The 13,877-nt window shown below is 42.9% G+C and overlaps 1 protein-coding gene across 2 annotated transcripts in view; it reads left to right on the top strand.

Annotated features, from left to right (window-relative positions):
• The window catches only part of nbeaa (neurobeachin a), a 1,069,212-nt gene that overhangs the window by 1,037,674 nt on the left and 17,661 nt on the right, over positions 1-13,877 (top strand). For both annotated transcript variants that reach the window (XM_041199054.1, XM_041199053.1), the window contains 3 exons: positions 6,399-6,500; positions 6,667-6,863; positions 9,130-9,281. In XM_041199054.1, the coding sequence (XP_041054988.1) occupies positions 6,399-6,500; positions 6,667-6,863; positions 9,130-9,281 (451 nt within the window). The remainder of the gene's footprint in view (positions 1-6,398; positions 6,501-6,666; positions 6,864-9,129; positions 9,282-13,877) is intronic.

Here is a 13,877-nt window from a genome sequence, read left to right as displayed (position 1 = left end):
GGTCCATAGTCTTTGCAGTATCCAGTGCCTTCAGCCGTTTCTTGATATCACGTGGAGTGAATTGAATTGGCTGAAGACTGGCATCTGCAATGCTGGGGACCTCTGGAGGAGGTCGAGATGGATCATCCATTCAGCACTTTTGGTTGAAGATTGTAGCAAATGACTCAGCTTATCTTTTGCACTGGTGTGTTGGGCTGTCCCATCATTGAGGATGGGGATATTTGTGGAGCCTCCTCCTCCAGTGAGTTGTCTAATTGTCCACCACCATTTACGACTGGATGTGGCACGATTCCAGAGCTTAGATCTGATCTGTTGATTGTGGGATCGTTTAGCTCTGTCTGTCACTTGCTGCTTATGCTATTTGGCATGCAAGTAGTCCTGTGTTATAACTTCACCAGGTTGCCACCTCATTTTTAGGTATGCCTGGTGCTGCTCCAGACACAGCATCCTGCACTCTTCATTGACCCAGGGTTAATCCCCTGGCTTGATGGTAATGGTAGAATGGGGGATATGCCAGGCCATGAGGTTACAGATTGTGTTCGAGTACAATTCTGCTGCTGCTGATGGCCCACAGTGCCTCATGGATGCCCAGCATTGAGTTGCTAGATCTGTTTGAAATCTATCCCATTTAGTACAGTGGTAGTGCCACACAACACAATGGAGCATATCCTCAACGTGAAGGTGGGACTTCATCTCCACAACAACTGTATGGTGGTCACTTCTACCATGGACAGATGCATCTGTAGCAGGCAGGTTGGTGAGGATGAGGTCAAGTATGTTTTTCCCTCTTGTTGGTTCCCTCACCACCTGCTGCAGACCCAGTCTAGTAGTTACGTCCTTTAGGACTTGGCCAGCTCAGTCTGTAGTGGTGCCACCGAGCCATTCTTGGTGATGGACATTGAAGTCCCCCACCCAGAGCACGTTCTACGCCCTTGCCACCCACAATGCTTCCTCCAAGTGGTGTTCAACATGCAGGAGCACTGATTCATCAGCTGAGGGAGGGCAGTACGTGGCAATCAGGAGGTTTCCTTGCCTATGTTTGACCTGATGCCATGAGATTTCATGGGGTCCAGAGTCGATGTTGAGGACTCCCAGGGCAACTCCCTCCTGACTGTATACCACTGTGTCACCACCTTTGCTGGGTCTGTTCTGCCGGTGGGACAGGACATACCCAGGTATGGTGATGGTGGTGTCTGTAAGTGGTGGTGTGACATTATCTCTAAGATATGATTCTGTGAGTATGATTACGCCAGGCTATTGCTTGATTAGTCGGTGAGACAGCCCATTTGGCACTAGCCCCCAGATATTAGTAAGGTGGATTTTGCAGGGTCAACAGGGCTAAGATTGTCATGATCAGTTCTGGTGCCTAGGTCGATGCCAGTTGTTTCATCCAGTTTCATTCCTTTTTTGATACAACTGAGGTGGCTTGCTAGACTATTTGAGGGCATTTAAGAGTCAACCATATTGCTGTGGGCCTGGAGTCACATGTAAGCCAGACCAGGTAACGACGACAGATTTCCTTCCTGAAAGGACACTCGTGAACCAGATGGGTTTTTACAAGAATTGATAATGGTTTCATCATTAGACTTTTAATTCCAGATTTTTATTGAGTTCAGATTCCACCATCTGCCATGGCAGGATTCAAACCCGGGTCCCCAGACCATTACCCTGGGTCTCTGGATTACTAGTCCAGTGACAATACCACTACGTTATCACCTTCCTTGATGCCAGTGTAGCTGTACCGGAACAGCTTGGCTAGGGGCACAGCAAGTTCTGGAGCACCAATCTTCAGTACTATTGCTGGAACATTGTCAGGGCCCATATCCTTTGCAGTATCCAGTGCTTTCAGCCGTTTCTTGATATCATGTGGAATGAATCAAATTGGCTGAAGCCTGGCATCTGTGACGTTGGCCACCACTGGAGGAGGCCGAGATGGGTCATCCACTTGACACTTCTGGCTGAAGATTATTGCAAATGCTTTAGCCTTATCTTTTGCACTGATGTGCTGGGCTCCCCCATCATTGATGGAGATATTGTGGGGTCTCCTCCTGCAGTGAGTTGTTTAACTGTCCACCACCATTCAGGAATGGATGTGGCCGTACTGCAGGACTTAGATGTGATCTGATGGTTGTGGAATCACGTAGCGTTGTCTAAATATGCTGCTTATGCTGTTTGGCATACTAGTATTCCTGTGTTGTAGCTACACCAAGTTGACTGGTGCTGTCCTGCACCTCCTCCTGCACGCTTCATTGAACCAGGGTTGATTCCCTGGTTTGGTGATAACGTTAGTGTGGGGGATATGCTAGACCATGAGATTACAGTTTGTGGTTGAATACAATTCTGCTGCTACTGGTGGCCCACAGTGCCTCATGGTTGCCCAGTCTTAAGTTGCTAGATCTGTTCGAAAGCTATCCCATTTAGCACGGTCATAAGTGCCACACAATACAATGAAGGGTACCCTCAGTATGAAGATGGGACTTGGTCTCTACAAGAACTGTGGGGCAGGCAGGCTAGTGAGGATGAGGTCAGTTATACACCACCTGCCGCGGACCCAGACTAGCAGTTAGAACTTTAGGATTCGGCCATATTGGTCAGTAGTGATGCTATCGAGCCACTCTTGGTGATAGACATTGAAGCCCCGCACCCAGAGCACATTCTGCACCCTTGCCACCTCTGGTGCTTCCTCCAAATGGTGTTCAACATGAAGGAGTACTTACCCATCAGCTGAGGGCGTGGCGGGGGTGGGGGGGGGGTTGTTGGCGAGGTGGTGGGGGGGCACGTTGTAATAAGCAGGAGGTTTTTTTGCCTATTTTTGACCTGATGCCATGAGATTTCATGGGGTCCAGAGTCGCTGTTGAGGTCTCCCAGGGCAACTTGCTCCCGACTGCATACCACTGTGCTGCCACTACTGCTGGGATTGTGATGGTAGTGTCTGGGACACTATCTCTTAAGGTACGATTTCATGAGTATGACTGTCAGGCTGCTGAGACAGCTCTTCCAACTTTGCCACAAGCTCCTAGATGTTAATTAGGAAGACTTTGCAGGGTTGACAGGGCTGAATTTACCATTATCGGTGCCTAGGTCGATGCCAGGTGATCTGTCCAGCTTAATTCCTTATCCAATTTTCTGTAGTGGTTTGATATAGCAGTGGCTTGCTAGGCCATTTCAGAGTCAATCACATTGCTGTGGGTCTAGGGTCACATGTAGACCAAACCAGGTAAGAACAGCAGATTTCCTTCCCTAAAGGACATTAGTGAACCAGTTGGGTTTTTAGGACAGTTGACAATGGTTTCATGGTCATCATGGTGCGATTTGAACCTGGGCCCCGTGAGCATTACCCTGGGCCTCTGGATTACTAGTCCAGTTATAATACCGCTGTGCTACCACCTTCCCCATGTGTCAGCTGTGGCTCAGTTGGTAGCACTTTTGCCTTTGCGTCAGAAGGTTCTGGGTTAACAACCTAGGCTAATACTCTAGTGCAGTACCGAGAAAGTGCTGCAATGTCAGAGGTTTCATCTTTCAGATAAGACATTAATTCAAGGCCTTGTCTGCTCTCATGTGGGCATAAAACACCCCATAGCACTATTTTTAAGAAGATCAGGGGAGTTATCCATGGTATAAGAAAAACAGAAAATGCTGAAAATGCTCAGTAAGTCAGGCAGCATCTATGGAAAGAACAGAGTTAATGCTTCAGGACAATGATCCTGCTTTAGGAGTTCTGATATTAATTCTAATTCCCTCCACAGATGCTGCTTGACTTGCTACGTATTTCCAGCATTTTCTGTTTTTAAATTCAGATTTCCAGCATGTGCAATGTTTTGCTTTTCGCCTCCTGTCCTGGCCAATATTTATCCTTCAATCAATATCCCAAAAGCAATTTATCTGGTCACTATCACATTGCTGTTGTGGGAGCATTCAGCCCACAAATTGGATGCTGTATTTCCTACATTACAACAGTGACTAAACTTCAAAAGCACTTCATTGGCTGTAAAGTGCTTTGGGACATCCAGCATTCATGAAACGTGTTATATAAATGCAAGTCTTTCTTTCTTTCTTCCATGACTCCAATTCTGCTGAGGATTAGAAAACCTGTAAATAAAAATGTATATCAGAATAACCAGTCCGGTATTGGCATGATTTAAATCAAAGATGGAAATACGATTGGGGCCTAAGTCAAATATGAGCAAGTACTAATGTGTATTTTCAATGAAATTAATACTTCAAAGTATAATGGCTTAAAAAGTTGTTGAAGCTATTACTTAACCATTTTTCAAAGACAGCTTCTCTATGTCGATATTGTTTTGTTTCTTGCTGCAGAATTGAGAATCTTTCACATTAATCCACCCATTATGACATGCAAAAAGTATCCCCAAGCATAAAAATGGCTATAACCCAAATATGGTGGCAGTCTTCCGTCTTGTAAGATGATGGTTTGCGCCATGGTGGTCTGCTCTGTATTAAGCATCGCCTGGTGTGGCTCAGGAGCCCTACTCTGGCATGGCAGTTTTTGCCGTATTTACTGCAGAGGAAGACAGTGAACTGAGAAGGTGAACCATTACATAAAATGTAGAGATTTAAATTGAAAATCCACTTTTAATTTCAAGAAGTAGTTTTCCTTTTGGATGGCACGCTGGCACAGTCGTTAGCGCTGCTGCCTCACAGCTCCAAGGACCCAGGTTCTGATCTTGAGTGTCTCTCTGTGTGGTGTTTGCACTTTCTCTGTGCCTGTGTGGATTTCCTCCGGGTGCTCTGGCTTCCTCCTACTGTCCAAAGTTGTGCTGGTTAGGTGGATTGGCTATGATAAATTGCCCCTATGTGTGAGTGTGTGCCCTGTGATGTACCCTGCTGAGTGCCATTGCTTGTCGGGATAAGCTCCAACTCCCCGCAACCCTGAATTGGATGAATCGGTTCTGGAAAAGTGAGTGAGTGAATGAGTTTTCCTTCTTTGCCTGCATGCGTGTTACAACCTCTAACCTCCCATCACATCTGTTAGAAATAACTTGACAGTGACAGAATAATCAATTTCTTGTTAAATGATTATTCTGATTCCAGCCATCTACTATTACAGGTACTAACCCATTCTGTGCCATGACCCCATGATGCCCCTATCTCTTTGTGAAATAGAAAATCAGCTCACACCCTCATAAAAAACAAAATCTAGCTTTCAAGCTTAAGACTTCATATTGTCTTTGCATTTTATTCAGTGAGTTGTCTTATATTTTCACCACCTTTTACTCTTTGGATATACCTATACCTTCTATTAGTCTCTTCCCTCAAAGGACAAGTGGATGACTTTAGAGTAGCTTTTTAGCCATCTGTTACACTATTCCAGTTCAGTCCTTCAGATGCTGAAATTAGACCATATACTTTTTCAGAAATCAGGTCAGTGCTTTGAGGACTCCAAATAAGATGATTGACCCCAGTGACCACAATCATCTTCCTTTGTGCCACTTTTGACTCTAGCCACTGAAGAGTTTTCTGCCGATCCTCCTCATTTCAGGATTACTCAGGCTTCTTGTTGCTATACAAAAACAGAATTACCTGGAAAAACTCGGCAGGTCTGGCAGCATCGGCGGAGAAGAAAAGAGTTGACGTTTCGAGTCCTCATGACCCTTCGACAGAACTTGAGTGAGTCCAGGAAAGGGGTGAATTATAAGCTGGTTTAAGGTGTGTGGGGGGTGGCGGGTTTGGGTTGGGGGAGAGAGAGAGAAGTGGAAGGGGTTGGTGTGGTTGTAGAGACAAACAACCTACAACCACACCAACCCCCTCCACTTCTCTCTCTCTCCCCCCACCCAAACCCCCCCCCCACCCCTCCCACACACACACACCTTAAACCAGCTTATAATTCACCCCTTTCCTGGACTCACTCAAGTTCTGTCGAAGGGTCATGAGGACTCGAAACGTCAACTCTTTTCTTCTCCGCCGATGCTGCCAGACCTGCTGAGTTTTTCCAGGTAATTCTGTTTTTGTTTTGGATTTCCAGCATCCGCAGTTTTTTTGTTTTTATTCTTGTTGCTGTACTTAGTCAAATGCCACCTTGATATGAAGGGCAGAAACTCTCACCTTAGCTAATGACTTCTCTTGGCCAGTTCCCACTCAAGGAGAGACCCAGCAAAATTAGCAATGAAATCAACTTGCACCCCTATGGTGACATCACAAAGAGAATTAGGAATGTAGCACATTTGCCGCTTTCTTTTGGGCAATGATGAAAGAAAGAAATAAAGGTGCTTGCTAAAATTACAGAAGCATTATGTTGTTTTAATTAAATGTAAAACTGTTGTCAGGCTGCTTTAATTCAAAGGGTACAATATGAATAATATTTTCAACTAAAGGATATCCTAGTTATATATTCCATTTGTTTTTTGTTAAATGGCATGTTCTCTGATTTTTACTTTTAGGTGATTACCCTGCTCCGAGAGCTGTCTTGACTGGGCATGACCATGAAGTTGTTTCTGTATCTGTGTGCGCTGAACTAGGACTTGTCATCAGCGGTGCCAAAGGTGAGCAGGCATGCCACAGCAGAAAGTATTAATATTTTTGTTATTTTAATAAATCCTTCCCTTCAGCATAATTTAATCCCAAAGTGTCACTCATCTAAACAATTTCAATCCTTTCCAGCAGATGTTTGAGATTTTTACTGAACGTATTTGTGTTGTTCTTTTACAGAAGGACCATGTCTGGTGCATACAATTACTGGGGATCTTCTTAGAGCCCTGGAGGGGCCGGAAAACTGTGTCTACCCACGTCTTATTTCTGTATCCAGCGAAGGTCATTGCATCATCTACTATGAGCGAGGACGATTCTGTAATTTTAGCATCAATGGCAAACTACTAGGGCAGATGGAAACCAATGATTCAACCAGAGTAAGTGGCATACAAAGCTGCAACACAATATACCAATCTTTTTAATGAAGTAGACCTTTAGGTTATGACTATTTGGATTCTTTGTGCCTTTTCCATGCTTGCCAACTGTCAGTTTGGAACAGGAATTTTCTTCTATGATTGTTTATTAAAGTGATCAAACTTCCTCTTTAATTCCCAGTCTTGGAACTTTTGAAGTGCCAGTTACTGGTTGGCCAGTTGAAAATTTATAAGGTAGAGTTGACACTCAGCTGTATATGAACTTGATATGGATTACTATATTGGGATTAATATAAATCAGTGTTTCCCAAACTATTCCAGCCATGGAACCCTTTTGACCTGCCGAGAATATTGACAAAACCTTTAGGACGCATTCTTATTATGTTGAAGAGTTAAACCACAAAAATTGATTATTTTTGTGCAATAGGTACAAATATACAAAACCAAATTTATGGAAGTCTTTTCTATTTCTTATATGTATACATTTATTATAATTAAAAAGTTCTCTTTTTTGACAAAATACTTAAGTCTTACCTTTATGTCATTTTTTTAATGGGAGGAGTGATGCTGCTTCTTTTGCTCACATTCGTTTAATATTAGGAGTGATGCTGGAGTGCTGGATTCTCATATCTCCCCTCTCTCTCGCACACATACTCTTTCTCCTCTCTCTCACACACACTCTCACCTCTCTCTCGCACACAATCTCTCCTGTCTCTCTCTCTCTCACACACACACACGTGCAGACACACACATTCTGTCTCTCTCTCACACACACACACACTCTTCCCCTCTCTCTCACCTCACATACACATATTCTCACCTCTCTCTCATGCACATACACACTCACCCTCTCCCCTCTCTTTCTCACATACACAAACATACACACTCTCCCCTCCTCAGCCTCTTTCACACACATTCTCCTCTCCTCACTCACTCACACATATATACAAATACACACACTCACCTATCTCTCTTGCACACATACAGACACTTGTCCCCCTCTCTCTCACATACACACACACAAACATGTCAGTGGACCCCATTTTCCAACCTTCCCTATTGCGCCAACACACCAAGGCCCGCCCTCACTCCTGCATGCCGAGGCCCACCCTCCCTCTCGCTCCCACGCACTGAGACCCGCCCTCCCCCTCTCACCTTGAAAGCCTGCTTTCCCACTGTTTCCTGCTAACCCAATCACATATCTATCTGCAGCCAATGCAGGGAGAAACCAGCCTCTGATTGGACAAGCAGCTTTATAGCACTTTTCAAATATACATTAGTTGAATGAGTTCAATGCCGTGAGTTGGACAAGCCTGGCCGACTTCCACACTCCGCCCACACTACGGCATCCACGCTACCTCAGAACCCCTTGTTATGTCATACAGAACTTCCACGGAACAGTTTGGGAAAACCTGATATAACTGGATGTAATACAGAGTTCCTTTATTCTCTAGCATTTACGTTTCTGGCTTTAATGAACACACAAGAGAAGAAAAATTAAAAACTAAATTTAATAAATATGTTCAATAACAAGAAAATATTATTATAGTAAACTATTCATTTTTGTCAGATGGAAAGCCTCACAATACTCCTTGCTGGATAGGCAGTGAATCACTAATATAATATTTTTACAATAATTCAGCATTAAGTCTAGAGATACTGGACTAGGCATTCGGTGATCCTATTCTACCTTGTAACATGTTTGGGTGCCGTTCAGTGAAAAAACAGTGTACAGCATGGTTCATCCACTTGTTGTGGATCTTCAGCAGTCTAACTGCCCCTAGAAGGGACTGCTTCAAGCCACAAGCAAAAAATGCTAAATACAACTTCTTTCAGTTTCACTTCTGTAGATCCAGGTGTGTACCTTCTGGCTGCACACAATAGGGCAGGTTGCTTCCACCTATGGCTTGCAATCCTGCAGTTCCTCCCCAGTGCCAATCTTCCCCCCCCCACCCCCCCCCCCCCCCCCACCCCCCATCCTCCCTCCACGTCCCCCAGACGTACTTGCTAGCCAACTTGCTCATTTCTAACTTCCTGAACGGCAAGTTGCATCAGTACGCCCAATTGGTCGACATTGTGTAGATGGGGCTCAATCACAATTGGACTTTGGACACATATTTTTGGCTCTCATCACAATTGCACTCCTCATTTCACACTGAAAATGTGGTATGATCCCAGTTTCTCCCCCTAGGTTTATTAGTATTTATTTATATAATTCAAGGGTTAAAAAAATCTTCTAAATGACTGAATACTGATTTTTTTCCTCTAGGCATTACTTCTCAGCAGTGATGGACAAAATCTGGTAACAGGGGGTGATAATGGTGTGGTAGAAGTGTGGCAAGCCTGTGACTTCAAGCAACTATATATTTACCCTGGTTGTGATGCTGGCATCAGGGCTATGGACCTATCCCATGATCAAAGGTAATGGAAACTATTAAGTTTGTGTGTAATATAACATTTCCAATCTTGTCTACTTTTCATTCATATTTCATTATCCTTTCAAAGAAAATACTTCCCAAAAGGTTTTTGGAGTACTGTGTACAGCTTTGGGTACTCCATTGGAGGAAGGATATAACAACAAAGGATAAGATGCAGCATAGATACACTGGGATGTTAGCAAGGAGGAGGGTTTACAGCCCTGAAGAGACATTTGAGAAGTTAGGATTTTATTTTATTAAAGGAGGTTAAGGAGTCACATGTTAGATAGTATAAAGGATTGTAATAAGGCCAATAATGATACTGGCATTTACTGGTCAGTAAGATAGTAAGTGATGAGAGGGCACAGAATTATGATAATAACAGGGTTCAAAAGGAAGTTGAGAAAAGATAATTATATAGAATGTGGTTAGAATTTGAAATATTATGCCATGGATCATTCTTTGCTGTCTACAAAAAGCAGGACAAATCCAACAGGCCATTTACTGCCCCATCATCTACTACTCTCAATCATCAGCAGAGTGATGGAAGGGGTCATCAACAGTGCTTTCAAGTGGCATTTACTCAGCAATAACCTGCTCACTGATACTCAATTTTGGTTACATCAGGGCCTCTCAGCTCCTGACCTCATTACATTCTTTGTCCAAACATGGACCAAAGAGCTGAACTCAAGAGGGTGGGTGAGAGTGACTACCCTTGACATCAAGGCAGCATTTGGCTGACTGTGGCATCAAGGAGCCAGAGCAAAACTGAAGTCCGTTGGAATCAGGGGAAAAAAAACTCCACTGGTTGAAACTATACCTAGCACAAAGGAAGATGGTTGTGGTTGGTGGAGGCAAATGATCTCAGGCCCAGAACATCACTGCAAAAATTATTCAGGTAGTGTCCTAGACCCAACAATCATCAGCTGTGTCATCAATGAAGTGGGGAAGTGTGCAATCAGCAAAATGTTCAGTACCATTCGTGACTCCACAGATATTGAAGCAATCCTTGTCTACGTGTAGCAAGACTCGGACAACATTCAGACTTTGGCTGATAAGCGGGAAGTAACATTCACACCATATAAGTGCCAGGCAATAACCAGCCCCAGCAAGAGAGAATCTAGCCATCTCTCTTGATATTCAATGGCATAACCATCGCTGAATCCATCACTATCAACATCCCAGTTGTTATCACTGACCAGAAACTGAACTGGACCAGCCATATAAATACGGCTACAAGAACTGGTAAAAGGCTGGGAATTCTGCAGTGAACAACTCACCTCCTGACTCCCCAAAGCCTGTCCACCATTTACAAGGCACAAGTTAGAAGGGTGATGGAATACTCTCCACTTGCCTGGATGAGTGTGACTCCAGCAACACTGAAGAAATTCCACACCATCCAGGGCAAGGCAGCCCACTTAATTAGCAACCTAGCCAACACCTTAAACATTCGTTCTCTGTACCACCGATGCATACTGGCAGCAGTGTGTACTATTTGCAAGATGCACTGCAGCAACCATCAAGGATCCTTCGACAGCATCTTCCAAATCCCCGACCTCTACTACCTAAAAGGACAAGGGCAGCAGATGCATGGGAGCCAGCACCTTCAAGTTCCCCTCCAAGCCACACACCATCCTGACTTGGAAATATATCACAATCCCTTCACTGTCACTGGCTCAAAATCCTGGAATTCACTTTCTGACAGCACTGTGGGTGTGCATACACCACATGGACCACAGTAGTTCAAGAAGGTGGCTTACCATCACCTCCTTAAGGGTAGTTAGAGATGGGCCATAAATGCTGGCCTAGCCAGCGAGGCCCACATCCTATGAACGAATAAAATTATTCTAGAATTTTCTGGAATTATTTTAGAAAGCAATTAGGTAGTTGTTTTACAAAAATAAATATTTAAAGGATTTGGGTGCAGCTAGGCTAGGGGGCATAGACTTTATTTGTCAAGCAGTCAGGGAATGGAGTTTTTCATCACTGTTTCTTTAAGAAGATTTTAACCCATGTTCCAGATAGGTTTTGCTGTCATTTGCGGTAATCTCTCTCTATCCTTTTGAAACTTCTGCTCCGATCCATGAAAGTTATTATGCCAACCAAATGTCATCTGCAAATCCGGATATACAACTCACTATTTCTTCATACAAGGCATTAATATCTTTGATAACCTGAGACCCCAGAACATATTTTTGGAGAACATCATTGTCATAACCCACCAATCAGAGAAATTCTTCTTCTCTATTTAGATGTATTCTCTGTCACCTCACAACCAATTATCAACCTACTTAAGATTATCTCCAATTCTGGGCGCTTTCATCTATGTTAATAATCTCTTGTGTAGAATCTTATCAAATGCCTTTTGGAAGTCTAAATAGACAACATTTATAGACACTCCCCAATCTGCCAAGCTAGTAACCTGTACAAAAACTTCAACTAGATTTTTTTTATGTGCCCCTTATAGTGCATAGCCAGCATTTATTGCCCATACCTAATTGCCCTTGAGAAGGTTGTGATCAGCTGCCTTCTTGAACTCCTGGAGTCCATGTGGTTTAGGTGCAGCCACAGCACTGTTAGGAGGTTCCAAGATTTTGACCCAGCGACAGTGAAGGAATAGTGATATAGGTCAAACTGGTGTGTAATTTGGGGGAGAACTTGCAGATGGTGGTGCTCCTATGCATCTGCTGCCCTTGTCTTTTTAGATGGTAGAGTTTGCAGGTTTAGAAGGTGCTGTCCAAGATTTGGCAAGTTGTTGCAATGCACCTTGTATATGGTACATTCTGCTGCCACTGTGCATTGGAGGTGGAGGGAGTGATTATTTAAGGTGTTGGATGGGTGCTGATCAAATGGGCTGCTTGCGTGACGTCGAGCTTTTTGAGTGTTGTTGGAGTTGCACTCATCTAAGCAAATGGGGAGCATTCCATCACACTCCTGACTTGTGCTTTGTTGGTGGTGGACAGGCTTTTGGAAGTCAGGAGGTGAGTTACTCACCACAGAATTCCCAGCCTCTGACTTGATCTTGAGCCACAGTATTTAAATAGCTGGTCCAGTTAATTTTCTAGTCAATGATAACCTCCAGGATGCTGATGACTCGTCACAACTTAACCTTCATAAATCCATGCTGATTCTCTTTAATTATTTAATACTTATTCAAGTGCTCAGTCACTCTGTCTCTGATGATAGATTCTATTTTATTCCTGCTAATTTGTTAAATGCCATTTATAATCTGGCCGATATTTGCAATACCTTCGTATGATCCCACCAAAGTGTGCTTCAATGAGTTTGATTTTGATGAGTTGCTCATAAGCATGGCCCATGCCAGTTCCTGGTTTTAAAATTGGTATCAAACATTATGGATCTCAGTGGTAATTGACCCATGCAGCATGATGTTTATTGTCATCAAGTGGACTTGCAAAGTTTGAGATCTGCTGGAAACTCAACATTAGGCTTCAATGTTACTGTCTCATTAAATGCAAGGCTATAAAGATATCAAAGCTTAGGTTTTGCAGATGTCAAGCCAAACTAACTCATTGGTGAAAACCTTGACTCCTCCTCAAGGAGTTCCCTTTGCTTTGTTTCATTGTTGATCCAGATCAATGCCCAGACAGGAAGAAGAAAATTGTCTAACCAACATCCTTCCCAAAAGTTGCCCGAGGAATCCCCTCAGCACCACACATCCCTTCAAGAACTCTTTCAGCACTATTTTCTCATAAGACTCTCAATTCTATATTCTCCATCAAAGAACCAAAGTCACTACCCAGAAAGACTTGTGCCTAGTGAATTGAGGAAAGATCACTTGATCAGTATGGTCATGCATTAGGTGTTTCTTTGCATCCGTGTAAGAAGGCAATAATTCATGAATCCTATTTGTACAAATTTAATATAAAAGTGTGGAAACTGTAAAATACAATAATGCTAATGATATGGGATGTTAAATTAAGTAAAAACAAGTCTAATGCTTTAGTGTAAGTTCTATTTGTAGAGAAGATGTGAAAATTGTGATTTTCACATCTCTATAAATAGAACACACTAAAGCATTGTTGTCATTTTCACATTGTTCATATGTATGTATGATAAAATATGAAGAGAGGCTAGATATTAATGGAGGAAACCATTACAAATAAATATTTAAATTTCAGTTTAACAAGATTTTTGTTTCCTTGAAACATTAAAAATAACATTTGTTAGCACCAAGTGTATGAACTTCCTATGTTGCTTAAATAGAAGCTTAAGGGTCAAAACTATTTGGGACTGTGTGTTGCTACTTGCAGGAAATTATGCATCACAATTATTGTGGCAGGGTACTCCCTCTTATGTTGCTAGAAAATTAGATTAGCTTTGTGGCTTGCTCAGGACTTATTATTTTTAAAGGTTACAATGAACTTGTAATTAGGGAATCAAAAGTCATGATTTTCAAATAGGATAATCAAAGCTGCATTATGAAGATGTATGTGGTTCTAAGTTGGTGTGGGGTTTATGCAAACAAGGACAATGTGCTGTAGTTGGCCATGTATGTATCTAGAATGAGCCCCTTACAATTCATTAATATATTCCTAGTCATCAATTATATTTTCACACCATGTACAGGATCCTTTCC

This window comes from Carcharodon carcharias, chromosome 11 (genome assembly GCF_017639515.1).
Source record: "Carcharodon carcharias isolate sCarCar2 chromosome 11, sCarCar2.pri, whole genome shotgun sequence".
NCBI lineage: Eukaryota > Metazoa > Chordata > Chondrichthyes > Lamniformes > Lamnidae > Carcharodon > Carcharodon carcharias.
This window is presented reverse-complemented; position numbering and strand designations above follow the sequence as displayed.